The 18,907-nt window shown below is 35.4% G+C and overlaps 2 protein-coding genes across 2 annotated transcripts; one reads left to right on the top strand and one right to left on the bottom strand.

Moving 5' to 3' along the window:
- The first annotated feature begins 1,587 nt into the window (after positions 1-1,587).
- Positions 1,588-4,716, top strand: LOC107653184 (uncharacterized). The gene is made up of 4 exons (XM_016439849.1): positions 1,588-1,651; positions 2,598-2,912; positions 3,135-3,269; positions 4,415-4,716. The coding sequence occupies exons 1-4, from the start codon at positions 1,603-1,605 to the stop codon at positions 4,633-4,635; spliced, it is 720 nt and encodes a 239-aa protein (XP_016295335.1). The 5' UTR covers positions 1,588-1,602; the 3' UTR covers positions 4,636-4,716.
- Positions 4,717-8,318: 3,602 nt separating this feature from the next.
- Positions 8,319-17,611, bottom strand: LOC107653166 (uncharacterized). Its single transcript, XM_016439811.1, has 6 exons — positions 17,425-17,611; positions 14,887-15,216; positions 14,487-14,849; positions 11,146-11,460; positions 9,340-9,627; positions 8,319-8,640 (listed from the first exon to the last, which is right to left on the bottom strand). The coding sequence occupies exons 1-6, from the start codon at positions 17,459-17,461 to the stop codon at positions 8,555-8,557; spliced, it is 1,419 nt and encodes a 472-aa protein (XP_016295297.1). The 5' UTR covers positions 17,462-17,611; the 3' UTR covers positions 8,319-8,554.
- Between the last annotated feature and the right edge of the window lie 1,296 nt (positions 17,612-18,907).

The following is an 18,907-nucleotide window of genomic DNA, read 5'->3' as shown; positions in this document are numbered from 1 at the left end:
CCTTATATCAGAAGTTTAAACTCATATGGTTTAAAACGCATGATTTCAGTGCGATAAACATGATAATCAGAACCAAAACAGATGTTTTTAGCAGATAGGAGCTGTAAAGGCGCAGCTCTATTCTAGAAAAGGGGGTGGGGAGCAGCAGCTCATTTGCATTTAAAGACACAGGCCCGCAAAAAAGGTCCACTGTGATGTGACCCCCTCTCTCTCTCTCTCTCGCTCTCTCGTGCGCTCTCTCACGCTCTCTCTCGCGCGCTCTCTCACTCGCTCGCGCTCTCTCTCTCGCGCTCTCTCTCTTTCTCGTAGCAATGCACGACGCTGAGAAAGAGAAGATTACAGATATTAAAAAGAAACTTAAATAAAGAAAAATAATCATGTGCATCACATAGGGTCTTTGGATCACAATCATACAGATACATCATGTGAATTCATCCGTTACATGAAATACGGCCCTAATTGAATCACTGCAAAACTTATGCGACCTACCGCTGTGACGTCTCATGCAGACTGGGAAGCAGCAAAAGCGCCGCTTTTCTATCGCGAATGTGCCGAATCTGCTGATGTAATTACAACCGCTAGGTGATAGAGAAGGGTAGGTGGAGGCCAGGGGAGCGCGGAGCTCTCGTGCCTCTGTAGCGGTGTGTTTTCTGCGTTGTGTCGCTAAGCTGGATATAGGCTACAGCAGTCAGCTTAATTAAATGGCGCAACAGTCAGCTCTCTTTTAACACAGACTTTTAAGAAGGGATGGATGTTTGCTTCAAGTGATAGGCCAGATAAGTGAAATTATATTATCTTGCTGTATGCATGGCCTTTTCTTTACGTTTTCTGACTAAAAGCAACCAAAAGGCCATTTTAAAGTGGTTAAGCAAATAATATAATAATAATAATCGGCAGGGATCCCAGACGTTACAATAACCAATAACGTTACAATTAGTGTGCCTCCTCTATTTTAAAACCCACGAACCGCCACTGCTCCAAAGAGAAAGGAAAACTTGAAATCGCATCATATGACCCCTTTAACTGAAATCTAGTTGATCATCTTTTTTTTTTTTTAAATCGCAGATATTTATATCTATTGCATTTAATAATAGGGACTTCCCTTCATTTTTTTCCTACGATTTCTATTTAAATGGTTCCCAAAAAAAGTAGCTAAATTTGTCACATTCATTCATCTGTCGTCATTTAATCGCTATTGGTGTATTACATATAGTATGTTCATTTATATTATGTTTATTTACAGAAGTAGGTCTATTATCCCATCATACCTCAAATTCCTTTACAATGCGCGACTCATATTTCGTCTGTTTGATGAGTGTGTTCTAAATTAACAATCTTTAAAGAGCACGTTATTTCTAGTTCATGTTTGATATTATGGACTTATTTTATTCTATATACGATATTCCCCTTGAAAAATAAGAAATCGTATTCAATGTTAACAACATGACATCCACTTCTGTCACTCATAAACGTTACTAGGCAACCTGAAGCGGGAACGCCTACTAGCGACCAAGCTCTCCGGGCAATGACGACATGTAGAGACAAAACTCGGGACATTTTCAGATATTCACAGCGTTAGTGGTTGACAAACGGCCAGGGAATATGGTTAACGCTTTTGTTTTGTTCTGTTTGTGCTTGTGTCGTCTGGTTGGTAAGTTATGAATGAATTTTTATGACTTATTCTATTCTTGTAAGCTCGTTGTTTACTGCTTACAAAAATTAACCATGTTCGTATTATAATAAAACCATTTTTGGCGTATTGATTTCCATTTGTGTAATCACAAAAATACCATAGTTAAACTATGGTTTTTGTACCAAAACCATGGTTAATTTGTGGTTACCATGGAATAACTACAATAACCATGATTTATTATTATTATTATTATTATTATTATTCGTAGTAAATACATGGTTAAGTTTCTCAGACATATCTTTATAGAAGTAACGTTAGGGTAATTGCATTTGTTAGTTTTGGAGTGTGGTGAGTACTTTTCCTGAAGGAATTCATCTAGAAATATACAAATAAACCATCTTAAATTAGTTAAATGCCTCTGAAAACATGTTAATATTGATGTCAATTTATTTCGAAACTAACTTGTCAGCTGAATAAGACTAAATCAGATGATCCACAGAGTGGATGCTTTATGTTTCACTTTTGTTAGCATGCAAAAACGAGCGCTTAAGAAATATCACGTGACACTCAAAAAGAAGAATTGCTTGAGTCCATTAATGAGGAACAAATCATTTCAGAACCAATGTACGAGTTCTGCAAGCTTGCAAATCTTCAACAGCACAGACCTTGTATAAATGCTATTTATTGTAGGGATGTAGTCTAGATTGGGGCCAAATCCCTGGTGCCCTTAATGGGCTGTGTTGTCCATGAATTGATTTAATGGGCCATGTGTGCCTCAGATCCTCAATTTGTGTCTATATTTTATTAAAGATAATAATAAAAGTTCTGTTTTAATTATACTGATCAGCCTTATTTTGTCATTTTATGTTAATGTAGTTATTGTTATGGTTATCTTTTTAGTTATCGTTCTTGGTGTGAACGGGCCTTTAGTCTGTGACAAAATATGTTTCTGTTTGCTTTCTAGATGTGACCGATGCAGTGAGGAGAATATCAGTGATGAAGGGAAATTCTGTCACTCTAAACACTGATGTTACTGAAGTACAGAAATATTTGTTGATACAGTGGATGTTTGAAAGCACAAGAATAGCTGAATTTAACAGGCTTACGCAAACCATCTCAACCTATGATAGTGCTGATGGAAGATTCAGAGACAGACTGAAACTGGGTCTGACTGGATCTCTGACCATCACAAACACCAGAACCACAGACTCTGGACTTTATCAACTCACAATTGGCGGCGAAGAGACCAAATACAAGAGTTTTAATGTTACAGTCTATGGTGAGTAGAACATTATGGTTTAATTTGCACTAACCTTCATTTGAATTATATATTTGGCATTGTAACATTTTTCAATGTTTCTTTTCTATTATTTTCAATATTCCTTACATCCTCATTTTATGATATTAGCTGCTTTAACTGCATTGAAATATTTTTTTTGTAAATAAAGATCAGAAGTGTGTGTGATGAGACTAACGTCACAGTATCATCTGTCATTACCAGAGACTCCACGAAATTCTTTATCATCAGAAAGTTCATCAAGCTCAAATCGTGTGACATCCAGCTCTGTGGTGAACAATTCAACTGTCAATCAAACTGAGAATAACAACTATACTGAACTCCATCAGCCAAGTTCAGGTACGTAACTGATGATATTACCATTTATTTACAAAGCCGAACTCTGTCAGACGCGTTCAAGCAAATCAGTGTGATTTTAGTTTTTCACTCTGAAATCCACTGTTATTTTAGTGGCCTGATTGAAGTCAAAACCCCACACATATTCATTGCATTGGTGCGGTACATATTAACTGCATTGAAATATTTTTTTTGTAAATAAAGATCAGAAGTGTGTGTGATGAGACTAACGTCACAGTATCATCTGTCATTACCAGAGACTCCACGAAATTCTTTATCATCAGAAAGTTCATCAAGCTCAAATCGTGTGACATCCAGCTCTGTGGTGAACAATTCAACTGTCAATCAAACTGAGAATAACAACTATACTGAACTCCATCAGCCAAGTTCAGGTACGTAACTGATGATATTACCATTTATTTACAAAGCCGAACTCTGTCAGACGTGTTCAAGCAAATCAGTGTGATTTTAGTTTTTCACTCTGAAATCCAGTTATTTTAGTGGCCTGATTGAAGTCAAAACCCCACACATATTCATTGCATTTGTGCGGTACATATTATTCATATTTCTGCTGGTGATTGGCCTATAAGGGACTGCATACACCAATTAAAACTTGCCTTCATGCATTTGGCAGATGCTTTATCCAAAGTGAAATTACATTGCATTCAAGGTATATGTATGAACAGCTCATGCATTCCTTGGGATTTATGGTTTATGGATATTGGCGCATTTGGTTGCTTTTTTGTCAGAGTTTACAGGAATAGAGAACAGACTGCAGATGAGTGACAAAGAAGTGAATCTGGTGTCTGGTGTGTGGGAGCCGTTGGGGGGGGGGGGTGTTTCGGTGCCCCCAGTGCCCAGGGCTGCTCTAAAAACATTAGTAAATGATCATGGAGAATGAATCACCTAATCACACACATTTTTAGGAGTGAATAAAAAAACAGTTTAGAATTGCCTATATTCTACAGTCATAGATAATGTTATTTGGCTAAGCAAGGAAAGTGTGCATGCAGACAATCAAATTTGCACACGTTGCCTTCCCAGTAGATGCTTGAACTCCTAATAATAACCCACAAAACTGGCACTTGTAAGTCTGTTTAAAAGAGACTTAAATGCACAATCCTGATTCAGCGTTTTTCTTTTTTCAGACAACATCCACTGTTGTAGTTTCACTGAAGCTATGATCCGATTGGTTCTCTCTGCTTTGTTGGGCGTGGCTACAGTTGCTGTGCTGGTTTATGACATCAGATCAACACGAAGTGAACTGATCAGAACAGAAGAGACTAAACATTACCATCAGACTCTTGTAAAATCAGACCAACAGTATGAATTGAGCAGAAGGATGAGTTCCATATATGTCCAGATATAAAGCAAAACATCAACTGATGCTGTGCACCTTTCCTGTTCCTTGCACAGCTATTATAAGCTCTCAGTATCCTTGAAATGAATATCACAGAGGCAGTTGGTGTACATTTTTGGTGAATTTTTTTAAATAAAGATTTGGTTTTACAATAGCGTGGAGCTTGTTTTTGTTATATCTGTTCGTTTATAACGTCATAAAGGATACAGTTCAAATAGCAGTTGTGTGGATATGTGATTCACTGATTTCACGTGATACATTTGCAGGTAAATTTGTGAATCGCCCCAGTTTCTACACGTCTACGGCTGCTTTTATCAGGATCAAATGGCCATAACCTGCAAATACACATTACCTTATGTCCATGCTAATAACAAAGAAACTCTTTCTTGTAACGGAATAATCTAAATTGTGGCCAAAGAAGTGTTTGCCGTTTATAGTGTAATCTGGCATGATATTATGTGATTATAGGCAATAATAGAAGCCTATTTTACTTGATTTGTGCCAACCAATCCAGTCCTTTTTAACAGGTGAAATATGAAGTAACATGTAGTTTCTGCCTCAAAATGACTTGATTAAATTCATGGTTGTTATATTTGACAGCTTATAGCTCATTCAGTCATTTTTACCTGTTGAAATACCTTTAAATGGCAAATAAAACCTATAAAATGCAGTTTTACACTTGCCAAAAGTGATTACAGACTCTACTTATTGAGTGAACTGTTCTTTCTACCTCAAAATGACTTGATTTCATTCATGGTTGTTATATTTGATAGATTATAGCTGATTCAGTCCTTTTTTACCAGTTGAAATACCTTTAAATTGGACAATAAAATGCTGTTTTCGACTTGCCAAAAAGTGACTACAGCCTCTACTTATTGAGTGAACTGTTCTTTCTGCCTAAAAATGACTTGATTTCATTCATGGTTGTTATATTTGACAGATTATAGCTCATTCAGTCATTTTTACCTGTTGAAATACCTTTAAATGGCAAATAAAACCCATAAAATGCAGTTTTACACTTGCCAAAAAGTGATTACATACTCTACTTATTGAGTGAACTGTTCATTCTACCTCAAAATGACTTGATCTAAATTCTAAAGACAAGACTTTAATGAATATTTTCAGCCATCAAACCAACTAACTTAGTTCATACCCATAAAGATAAGTCTTCAGGTGTACTATATACAATATACAAGTGTATCTACATTACACAGTAGTAGTAAGCTGAGTCATTTTAAACAATTACTAATACTATTGTATACATTTCACAATCATTTTTTTGGATTCCTCTTTTGTCTAATTCAGATTGGCTGTGACATCTGCCTACGGTGGTATCGGTCGCCGTGATTTTGCCAAGTAAGACATGTTCCTGGATCAACATTACTGTCCAAAAATATAGACTAAACCCAATCTCTACCCCTAAACCTATCCATAATTTATTCCTAAAATCAGTGTGAAATGATAGCTGATTAACAAGGGTGTAGAAGCACCTAACCCTGATCGTAAGCTTAAAACAGACATTTCCTGAAAAGTTATCCCTCAATTCTGATTGGTTAATTGGAATGTTGTTCCAGGATCAACAAGGATGTTGATCCAGGAACATGTTGTACTTGGTGAAATCACGCTCACCGGTGGTATCACAGGAGCTGCGCCAAGAGGCCCTGCACAAGGAGGACGAAAAAATGTATTTGCGAAGCATGCCAATGAACACACTACTACTGTGTAATGTAGATACACTTGTATATTGTATGTAGTTGTATATAGTTTATATCATTGTGTTGTTCTGACTCAGCATTTATTAAAATATCCTATGTTTCATTTATGCAAGATATGTCTGTAGGATACATGACACAAGAGTACTTCTAAATATGTACCTGTAATGAGAAATCATGTACATACTGTATATCTGCTGAATTAAGGCAGAGTACATCTGAAGACTTATCTTTATGGTTATGAGCTAAGTAAGTTGGTTTGATGGCTGAAAATATTTATTAAGTTCTTGTCTTTAGAATTTAGATCAAGTCATTTTGAGGCAGAAAGAACAGTTCACTCAACAAGTAGAGTCTGTAATCACGTTTTGGCAAGTGTAAAACTGCATTTTATGGGTTGTATTGGCCATTTAAAGGTGATAAAAGCAGCGATATACATGTAGAAACTGGGGCGATACAGCTTTAACTTGGTGCTCGCGCTCCTACGGACGGCAAATTTTCGGCAGACGATAAATTTTCAGCACGAGACCTGCTCTGAGCTGAGGCTATACCTGCGGTCTGTGTTAAGACACCATGACCCAGCGTCTTGTTGCCTTCTAAAATAACAGGGATTACGTAATCCTAAAACTTTTTGCTGCTACGCTTCTTTGCACTTCTAATCCTACCATGCAGATTATTGAATAATGATATCCAACACAAATTCATTTGATCACTTACACTAAACCCTGTTCCACCCCATCGTTTAAGCATATAAAAAAAAATTGTCCTCCATATATTCTTCCATACTGTGCCATTTTGATCTGTTTTATATTGTGTGCACTGAAATTCTCATACCATATCACCACACCTTCTTTTCTCTAAATTTTGACTTAAATGCTATAGAAGAAGAGGCAGTGCACTGTAAATATTGCTACAATTTTTAACATTAAATTTAACAATAGAGAAACATAGTTGCTGTTTAAAAAAATATTTAATTGGAATTACAGAATTACAGAATTTTTGTGGTTATCATCAAACATTGCACATAGAAAGTTAATAACTGTGGGATATTAAATGTATTTCTATCAGGGGTTATTATACAAAAATACATGCAATAAAAAATGACTGCTTCACGATAAACCTAGATATTCTTTCATATTTTCTTATCTTACTTGAAGTCAACAAAGCACACTACAAAAGACATAAAACAGTAACAGTATGTGTATATACATATATTTTCCCCCATATCATATGTGAAAAGATTTGAATAAATACATTGATTAAAAAGAAGGCAAACCTACATAAATCATTTTTTAAAATTTGTTCTTTACTGTCATATATTGAAGAACATTTAATGTCCATAGACATCAATGAAAGGTTCTTAACATATTTTTTAAAATGTTCTTTACATTAAGAAAAAAATTAAGTGTCTGTAGGAGTATCTCAGTTTAACATATTTCTGTCTTCAGTGTCAAACTATAGTATTATTTTAAGGGGTGGGGGTTTAATGCTTTTTCATGCATTCTGAGTTATTTACATTGTTAAACAGTTGGATTCTCATGCTAAACATGGCCAAAGTTTCAAAAAACGAGTTGGACGTATGACGGAGTATTTCTGTGCCAAATACACTCCTTCCAGGATCAGATACGTTTCAGAAAGTTCGCTGAATTTGCAGATCGTTTGATACTGAAAGATGGAGTGGTCCCAGCGATAAAAGATCCCGGTCATGAGTCGGAACCTCAGGCGGTAAGTAAAACTACATCAAACTTCTGTGTTTTGTTGACAATCGGCGCGTGAGTATGTAAAAAACACAAACGCTCTCGTGACCCTTTAGCTCTGCCCATGGCACGCCTCCAGGAGCTCGGCTGTTTTTGGAGAGAAGCCTAAAGCTGTATCTTTCTTTGTATTTTTTATTTTTAATCTGATAAAAATAAAAACTTTGAAAGAGATATGAAGGATGCAATACTACTATAGGTACTCAAGATTAACATGAGACTGGCCGAAACTGTTTGTGTTATGTCCCCTTTAAGAAACTAAGTGAGATGTGTATCCAGTTGTTTAGTTAATTATGAAAGAGTTTCATGCGCCTTTCCCTGCCATCTAAAAAAGTTTTACATGTTGCTGAGTTTAACGGCTCAACAACACACTGGTTCATTTTTCCCTTTCATAAAATCAGAAAAATGTTGTTGAGCTCAAATGCTGATGATGTCACAGTGATTAATATTGGTGGGCACGACTTATCACCCATTAACTCCATCCACATCCTCTTGGTTCAACAGCGGCATCTTTACAGTCGCTGATTCATTCACTTGTTTTACTGTGGATTCTGAAAGAAAATACAGACAATCACAGAAACTGAAAAGAGAAAAAGAAACAATTTTGCATGTACATCTACATATGGATAATGTTACAGCTACACAATCACAAAGAAGATGAGAGCTCCTAATTATACTGAAAATTACAGAAAGTCAAAGACAAAAATCAAGACTCAGTGAGCGCCAGAACATATTTTTACAATATGATATCTTGGTCTATTATTTACAAAAATTATTGAGACTATCATTTTAGTGTTGGCTTCAGAAGATGTAGTAGATGGAGGGGAATATTTTTAGAAGGGAAGATTTTAGTCTGTTCCTCACTAATGTGTTTTTTGAACATTAAAGAATGTCAACATATTCTGTTACACCAAATACACAAAATAATGATCTTTAAAATAGCATCATATGACCCCTTTAAGACTTAAGGACTATTTAACTATAATACTTCTATGGTGTTTTGTCTTTTTATTGATTGACAAACTGAACACAAACTGTTCCTGTTGGGATTAATTTTGTTATATTGCTCTAGTGTGACATTTCATGGAACCATTTTAACCTATAAAGAACCTTTTGTCCAATAGAAAGTTCCGTGGATGTTAACTGTTCTTCAGGGAACCATCAATGCCCATAGAGAACCTTTATTTTTAAATTTTTGTGTATTGTGTAAATAATTATTTAGCTGTTGAAATAAATATTGTTCTACTCACCAGTGACAGTCACCTTGAATCTCCTGAATGTGGTCTTTTCACTGTTGATGATCTGTAGTTTAAAATGTCCAGAGTCTGCGGTTTCTATTTTTCTGATGATCAGAGTTCCAGTCTTCTTGTCCAGCTTCAGTCTGCCTGTGAATCTCTTACCAATAGTCGTTCCTGAATCCGCTTTAATAACAAGACAGTTTTCAGCTCCAAACGTCCACATTATCTCATCAGCTCTCTGTATTTTAGTATCAGTCTGTAGAGTGACAGAACCTCCCTTCGCCACTGACACTTTCATCACTACATGTCAAAACACACAGAAACAGAAATACAGGAGAGAAAAATTCTAATTAGTTTAGTTTGCATTTAGATAAAATTCTAACTCAGTTTGGCATATTCGTAGATGACTTCATTTTCATTTTGTTTTGTTAGTCTTATCTTTGACAATCTCATCCTGTCAAGGAAGATATATAAAAATATAATAGAAGTAGATTATGCTGTAGTAGCCCATTTGACGCAATGGATATTTATCTTGAATCTTCACTGATGTCCAAAGAAAATCACTTCCTCTTAATGTTGGATTAAAAGAGATGTTAAAATAAACCTGTATAAAAATGTTTACTGTTGTAAGGAATGTGATCATTATATATGTGGTATATGTGTGGACTTATATTTAACATTTTAAATGTATATAAATCATGTCATTGGATGTCACAGGACAATTTCAAATAAATGCAAAGATATAATTTGCTACAGATAACCTTATTTATCTGAAGCATTTATCTCAAGGCCCCTTTCATTTTTATAATCTATTTCTATAATATGAGTTGCCTTCTAACGTTATGCTTGCAGTTTGGTTTATTATACCACAACAGTAAATGAGTGTCTTTATAGAAATTTTGTGATATATGTTATCTTGAAAAGGACAAATACAATTTTATATCCATTTTTAAATGGACAGCAATATACTGTATGTAATATTGTCAGGCAAATTGAAAAATGTGTTTTATTGGGGTATATTAAATTTAAATTACCTATAATCATTTCACAGAATTATATGTACACAATTGATAAAAAAAAGGCCTACTATAAGAAAACCATAGTTATACAAATGAACTAGATGAATGCATTTATTTCCATTCAAATGGATGGAAACCGATAGAAAAGGTTTAAAACAATCCTCATTCTGTGGCTAAACGTTTATCTCTTAAAGGTTTTGCAAGCATGGTCTAGAGCTGATGTGTGCAAAGTTTGGTGAAGGTCTGACAAACAACCTAGAAGGAGTTCGAAAAATAGTTATTTATACAAATTAGAATGTAGGATGAAGTTTTTAGATAATCATAAAAAAAATAATTTAATATTGTTCAGGCTTAAAGCAAGGATTCAGAAGAAAGAATTTTTATTCTGTCACACACGGGTGCTTATTATAGTGCCACCTTGAGGCCGATTTTCAATCTTCAATTCAAAATTCGGAACACATTCATTTTCACACAATGTACAAATATATCTATTTTTGTATTGGCAGGCCATCCAGATTTGATGTTATTAGCCACTGAAAATCTTCTGGCAGACGTTTTTTTTTAAGTATCTAATTCATAGTAGAGGATATGTTAAGATCTCATCCACCAAAGAAGATGCATACCAATTTTCAACCTCATTAATCATACAGCTGCAGAGTTTTATTTTTTAATTGTTGTGTTTTTGCTTGGACTCCTGATAAAAAAAAATTTAAAAAAGTAATTCAAATTTCATTGCACTTTGTCTTAAATTGAGATGATCTAATCTGTTCACACAGTGCAGTATCATTGATCTACTCACTTTTGACAGTGACAATGAATCTCTTGTTGATTCTTCTGGTTTCGCTGCTTATTTCTAGTATATAGAGTCCAGAGTGATTACTCATGGTGTTATTGATGGTGAGATCTCCAGTCTTATCATTCAGCACCAGTTTGCTTCTGAATCTTTTATCAAAACCATCAAATATCCCATTGGTCTCTCCATTGATTTCAGCAATGAGATCGTTGTCATCGTGATACCACCACTGTACCTTATCATCTTCCTTTAGGACAGTTTTAGTCTTCAGAGTGACAGAATCTCCATCTGCCATTGACACTTTCTCCTCTTCAATTGGTTCTGCAGTGAAATGTGTTCATGAGATCAAGCTAAACTTTACAAAGAGATTATACATCATTTTCACTTTGTGACATAAGGTGCTTTTATACTGTTTAACTGTTGTCCTTAAAAATGTGTGTATCAAATATGATAAAGTTGGCTTGAAAGCTGCAGGCAGCATGTATTTATACAAAAACTGCAATTGCAGAAGTAATGTTATGAAATTATTTAAAGGGAAATTAAAAATTAAAAATATCCCTTGATTTACTCGCCCTCAAGCCATCTTAGGTGTAGCAAATTAGCTCAAAGGAGAAAATATTAATAATTATTCATAACTCATAATTAATTATTAATATTTATATACCTTTAGGATTAACTGTAGCAGAATTCATTTTAAAACCGAATGATCTGTTCATCCACTGAACTGATAGTACAATCTTGTCAATCAATTCAAAGAAAGATTATTCTCCTGGCCAAGAAGGATAGCTTTCTCACTTGCATTGACTTTGATGCGGAATGAGAGTCTGAAAAATCAGGGAAGTTCAAGCGTAGCATGCTGGAGTTGGTCCTTGCTAGTCTTCCGGGAAGGAGTTGTGCCGCGGGTAATTCAAACAAAGTTAATTAGTGAGTAAAGTGCCATGAAGGTCAGAAGGCGTGTGTCTAAAGGAGAGTTCGGGTAGGGGTCTTCTGATGGTCCCCCAGTCACATCCATATTTGGTGGAATGGCCATTTACATTTTGTAACAGCTTAATTATGCCCTAAATAAAGAAAATGTATTTATGTGTGCGCATGATCATCAGTGATCCTATGCAGATGCTACATAGGTGTATATGGGTGCTTTCACACCTGGCCCGTTGTTTCGGAACCTGGCGCGTTTCCCCCTTAGCTCAGTTCGTTTGGGCATATGTGAACACGGCAATCGCGCTCAGATCCGTGCCAAAACAATCGGTCCGAGATCGCCTGAACGAGATGGTCTCGGCTCGATTGAAAACGAACTCTGGAGCGGTTCGGTTGTAGTGAGAAAGCAATCCGATCCAACGAACCAGGCTATAGCTCTCCAATGTATGATGGGTAATTACGTAAGTTCCGTGAAAAGCAGTAGACGGTCCCGGCGTCCCAATGTGCATACTATCCACCCTATCTGCCCTAAATAGTATTGAAAATTACTAATATCACATAGAATTTAGGATGGATAGTTTGCACATTGGGACTCAGGCGATGTCTGTGGGTGAGCACGTCTTCGCCATTCAAAATCAAAGCACACCTTTTCATTTTATAATGCCGTCTTATTGCTCTTCTTCGTAGTAACTGTTAGGTGCATTTTAAAAATGTTTTCCCGACGAATCTGGGACTCCTGTTCAAAATGATAAATTAATATAATGACAGTTACAAAAAAACAACAACAATAAGCCCTCGAAGCTGTTGTCGTTCCATCTTGACGGATGACAGCTATGAGCGAAATTCTAGAAAATAAACCGTGGAACTTTGACCAATGAGAGGACAGTTTACTCGCACGTGACTTGTATTAACAATTTTGGTCCGTTTAGAAACTTTGCCGTGTGAAAGCAAACCGCACCAAGAATAAAAAGCAACATTGTAATCATTTTAATCCCTGTTTCAGAACAAAGCAATCGATCTACAGGTGTGAAAGCACCCACAGTGACGAACATATTTGGAGTTACATTAAAAAATATAAAGCTTGGAAGAGCCGGGATATTTTTATATAACTCCGATTATGTTCTTCTGAAAGAAGATAGTCATATACACCTAGGATGGCTTGAAGGTGAGTAAGTCCTGGGATAATTTTCAATTTTGGGTGATCTATCCGTTTAAATACAAACTATTTAATGACACTTAGTGAGACAATGTAGGAAATCTGCCATTATTTGTATGGTAAGTTAATGTATGCACTCAGAATCAGGGTCGTTCAATAAAGCAAATATTTGTGTGTAAATTTGGTATATGAACATTTTCATGCAGGAATTTTGATTTAAAAAATAAAAATTTATGAACAAGTTTAGAGCCACATGAAAACATGCATGTGCACAAATCATATACTCCTTGTTTAATTGTTTATCTTGCTGTATCAGCTGTAATACTCACCCACTTGTTTTTCTAGTTCAGAGATCTTGTGGCGATAGTGAATCACAACAGAAGCTACAACTGCAGCCACAAGCAGAGCAGCAAAAACAATCCCTGCTATAAAACCTGGAGACAGACCTGAACCTGGAACAGCTAAAGACAGACTTGTGTGTGTAAACATACTTGGCAATAAAGCTCTTTCTTATTCTGATTCTTATACAGTGATTGTGATTATCTGAAAATACTGAAAAGATCATAAATAAATATACAAATTAAGTCCTTTGGTCACTGCAGTGAAATATTTTATTTTTATATTTGCATTTTTAATTTTAGTTTATGTTTTTAGTAATTTAGTAAGCTTTTTGTCTTTTTTTTTTTCTTTTAGTTTTAATATAGCTTTTAATTATTTTAATTTCAAGATTTATTTATTTTAAGACTTAAGCTTAAACTTATTTATTTCAGCTACACTGTTGTAAAAGTTGTAAATAAAACCAAGATTACTGGAGTACTTTTTACATTTTTCCACATTTTATGTTGAATTCAATGTGATACTTGCCATTTTTTGTAAGTGCTTGTGAAATTTACTAGCAATTTCTGAGTGAATATTGTTTCTAAACCAATTTTGTGTGTGTGTGGGGGGGGGTTCATTAAACGTATATCATTTATTTTATTTCAGCTTTATTTCAACTACCAAAACACTTTTTAATAATTCTAGGCTTATTTAACAATAACAACACTGAAATCGACTGAAAACTTTTGTGCGATTTAAACTATATAATAAAATCTCATTTGAAAAGCATCATATCATCATATCACCCAGTCCTGTCAATTATTTGTATCTGTAACCATATAACAGTTGAATAAGTTAATCAAACACCAAGTATTCCTAATTGGTTCAAGTATCTAAATGCTGACCTAACTAAAGTCTGTCAATACTTTGAAATGCTTGCTTTATAAAGACTCACCACTGACAGAAAGAAGGAATCGCTGTGAGCTCTCGCTGCCTCTGATCTGTACTTCATAAAGTCCAGAGTCTGTGGTTCTGGTTTTCTTGATAGTCAGAGATCTAGCTTCATCGAGCTTTAGTCGGTCTCTGAATCTCTCATCAGCATCGTTTAATGAGGTCTCGTTAGTTTCCACATCAATTTTAGCCAGGAGGATGCCTTTATCGCCAAACCTCCACACGATCAGATCATCTCTCTGTACTTCAGAAACATCACTCTGTAGAGTGACAGAATCTCCCTCCATCACTGACACTGACTTCACTCCATCTGTCTCACCAACCACACCAGGAAAACAAACCAAATCAGAGCTGGAATATTTTAACACTGCTTTTACAGTACAGTTTTACAGCAAGTGACTAACCAATGACAGTAATATTAAATATCTTCGTCTTAGTCTTTTTTCTAGAGATGGTGAGTTTATATTGTCCTGAGTGTTTGATTCTGGTGTTTCTGATGGTGAGAGATCCAGTCTTCTGATCCACCTGCAATCTGTCTCTGAATCTCCCATCATCAGTGACATAAAATGAAGTCAGATCACGCTGTCTTGTTATTTGAGATATGATGGAGTCTTTAGGTCCAAACAGCCACAGTATAGTATCATCGTTCAGTACTTCAGTAAGATTTGTGTGCAGAGTAACAGAATCTCCCTCCATTACTGACACTGTCTCATCTGTTTCTGCACCAAACGCACCTGCAGAACATAAATGAACAATTATAGATATACTAGTGACCTCCATTTCAAATGAAAACACTGTCTGAGACAGATACTGCATTACTGTTCAGATTATGATACAAAAATTTGAAAATTAAAATATAAAAGTGATAATTATTGTAACCATAAGTTCTTCAATGTGGCAGATAGTGTGGTCCAAAAGGGTTACGTCACATTAGCTAAACATCACTGTAACCTTCAACACTGACTGAACTGTGTTTATTACCAGCACAGATGTAAACATACTAGTGTATGTTAGGCTAAATTTTGAAATCTTTTATTTCACTTATCAGATCAACTGTCTGTTAATGGAGAAAAAGACTGCTAACTTAAAGAGTGACGTTGTTTAGGAAACCTAAGCTTATGGAAGCTTGTTTTGGGCAATTAATAAAAAATAATCACACAATTCTGACTTTTTTTCTCACAATTGTCAGTTTGCATCTCGCAATTCTAACGTCTTTTCTCACAGTTTAATGATATAAACTCACAATTCTGACTTTTTCTCAGAATTGCATGATATAAACTCACAATTGTGAATTTTTAGTCAGAATACACTCGCAATTGTGAAAAAAGGCAAGATTGCGGGTTCAGGCCTATATCCTGCAATTCACAATAGCACCCTATTTGGTTACACTTTACTTGAAGGGGTGTGCATAAGACTGACATGACACCTTCATAATCATGACATGACACATGTCATGAATATGAAGGTTTTTTATGCATGTTTATGACAACTGTCATTAAGTGTAATTCGCTGTTATGTAATTTTTAATGCAAAGATGACATTGTTTGAGATGTCTTTGTTATGGGCTAAGGGTAGGGGTAGGGGTAGGTTAGGGTTAGGTCAAATAATATCATCTTTGCATTAAAATTTACATAACTGAGCGAATGACACTTAATGACAGTTGTCATAAACATGCATAAAACCTCCTTCATATCCATGACATGTGTCATGTCTTGATTATGAAGGTGTCATGTCAGTCTTATGCACACCCCTTCAAGTAAAGTGTTACCCTCTATTTTGAGTTTATATCTTCCAATTCTGTGAAAAGTCAGAATTGCGAGTTTGCCTTAAAATTCTTTATTTTTCACAATTGCAAGTTTATATTGCGCAATTCTGACTTTATAACTTTATAACAAGTTAATATCTTGCAATTCTAAGAAAAAAGTCAGAATTGTAAGATATAAATTTTCAATTATGAGTAAAAATTCTGAATTGCGAGTTATGTCTTAAAATTCTAATTTTATTTCTTGCAATTCTGAATTTATACTATCGCACAATTCTGACTTTATTTCTTAAATGCAAATTTATATCTTGTACATTTTTAAGAAAAGCAAAAGTCAGAATTGTGGGATGTAAACTTGCAATTTTGAGGGGGAAAAAGTCATAATTGTGATATAAAAAGTTGCAATTATCTTTTTTTTTTTTTATCCTTGGTGAAAACATGTTTCCATAGTAAACCTTCAAACCCTAGAGATCTGTGATGCATAGACTTTATTCAGTCCACAGAAAGTCAAATATATAATTGAAAATTATCTATACATACTCATCTAGCCTATGGTGAAGGCATTATGTCAATTAAACAATTTGGGGTAAATATGATGGAAGTGGTGCTCTCTCTGCTTTCCATTTAAGATTATTTTACTTAATACTTAATCTTCTGTATCTTGCAGTGTTCAATATTCAACATAGGCTATACATTATCACAGCTGCATGCCAAGATTCTTTCAACAAAATGTGAAATAAAATGTCAATCAGCAGCAAATGAAATTTTGTCAGTTGGTGCTGAACACCTCTCCACTGCTAATATTGCATATGTCATCAAACCCACTGTATTAATACAGACACATTCCACATTTTCTTGACAGTTTTTATTATTTATTTATGTTAACACAATTGCATACAAAGTGCGGAATTATCTGCTCGACTGTATATAGTATTCGCCAATAAAGTGTAGGTAGGCTGAATTTGGTTCTCCATTTACCTTGGTACATTAAACCACATTAAACATTTTCTACTGCGTCTTGCTGCAGAACACAGGATGTGCGCGTGAACATATACATACATTTTCAGCAGATGTCGACGGCGACTGATTCAAGTGGGATTGGAATGCATAACGGTGCTTGCATTGATGTTTAAAACAAAACCAAAAGTAATTTCAACTTCAAAAACAGAAATCCACTTACCGTCCAAAAGCAATAAGAAAAGAGACTGTAGTAACATTCTCTGTTTGTTTTTGTAGAGCTGTGTAGATTCCGAATGCAGCTAATACAGATAATCAATGAAGATTTAGGCAAGATATAATTCGGTTCCTCTAATCTCCACTGTTTTCGTCATTCATGAGCCGCACCTAAGTGGCTACAACTGCGAATATCTCACAAAAACACACTAAACTAACAGAGAGACAAGTGAGAATCGCGGCTTTTCAAAAAAATATGTGAGTGACACTTTAGCAGTGCGTTTATCCTTGAGAGATAGTGAAGAGTCGAGCAGGCTTGCTGTAGAGTAGACAGACCCATCAGCATCCGATAACAATAGCCCCGCCCCTTATTGAACTTGGTAAACGGGGTAGGCTACCCAGATAGCAAAATACACTCAGGCCAGTTCCGGTGTCCTGACATTTTATCCTACCCGTCAGACTGTCCTACCAGGGTTTACTGCGCATGCGATATCGCGTCCTTTTTCCTCACACTGAATAACAATATTTAATGTATCTGCATTACTGTAAGGGTAGGTTTAGGGTTGGGATAGGTGTAGACTTTAATAAAACACAATCTAATAGGTAAAAAAAAAAAATTTATTGTTGGTTTCCTGTAGCTGTATCCCTTCTAGCTACAACCACATCATTACTGTATTTCCATTACTGTAAGGGTAGGTGTAGACGTTAATAAACCATAATTTTATAGGTAGCATTTTTCATTGTCGAATTGTAGGCTACTACCCACTCTTTTATTGGGGAGTAGCAAAATCTGACTGGGTACCCAGCAAGCAATAGCCATCATTTCAACGTCTCGGTTAAGTATAGGTCATTAGAGGTATGGGTATAAACACACAACATTTGCCAGAGAGCTTCTCTCTTTTTTAACACACTGAATAGTGATACACTATATATATATATATATCATTTTTGTTTTTAGTAGGCATACAAGCAAAAGAGAATGACTCCCTGTCACAATTAGTGTAATTAAAGTAAAAAATTATGTCAAGCTTTTCTTGTGCTTTTTTTTTTCTTTCTTATTTGGCAGATGCTGTGATGACCAACTTCATGGCAGCAACAGAGTTGGACTTGAGGAATGCAGTTGGGAGGCATGTTTCACTGATAGCCCAAATTTAGCCTCGTTTTAGCCTAGACGTCTAGGCTATATTTAGACGTCTGATAGACGTCTTTTAAACGCAAAATTGCTTGCTGGGTGATGATTCAATCGAATAGCATCATGCAGCGCTTCTGTGAAAAGAGAAAAACAGAAATTAAGTCTGAGTCTAGCCTAAAGGAACACAGCTTATGAAAGGAGCATGTTTTAAATTAAGTTGTTATTTTTTAATAAAAAAAATGTACTGTATGTGTATGTTAAAAATACCATTCCGACAGCAACAATGATCCTGAACTAAATGAAGATTAATGTCTTGGGTATGATGTGTTTATTGGACCAATCAGATAAGAGTAACTGG

This window comes from Sinocyclocheilus anshuiensis, unplaced genomic scaffold, assembly GCF_001515605.1.
Source record: "Sinocyclocheilus anshuiensis isolate Anshui unplaced genomic scaffold, SAMN03320099.WGS_v1.1 scaffold211, whole genome shotgun sequence".
NCBI classification, from domain to species: Eukaryota; Metazoa; Chordata; class Actinopteri; order Cypriniformes; family Cyprinidae; genus Sinocyclocheilus; species Sinocyclocheilus anshuiensis.
Note: the sequence above shows the minus strand (reverse complement) of the source record. Positions and strands in the feature narration are given on the sequence as shown.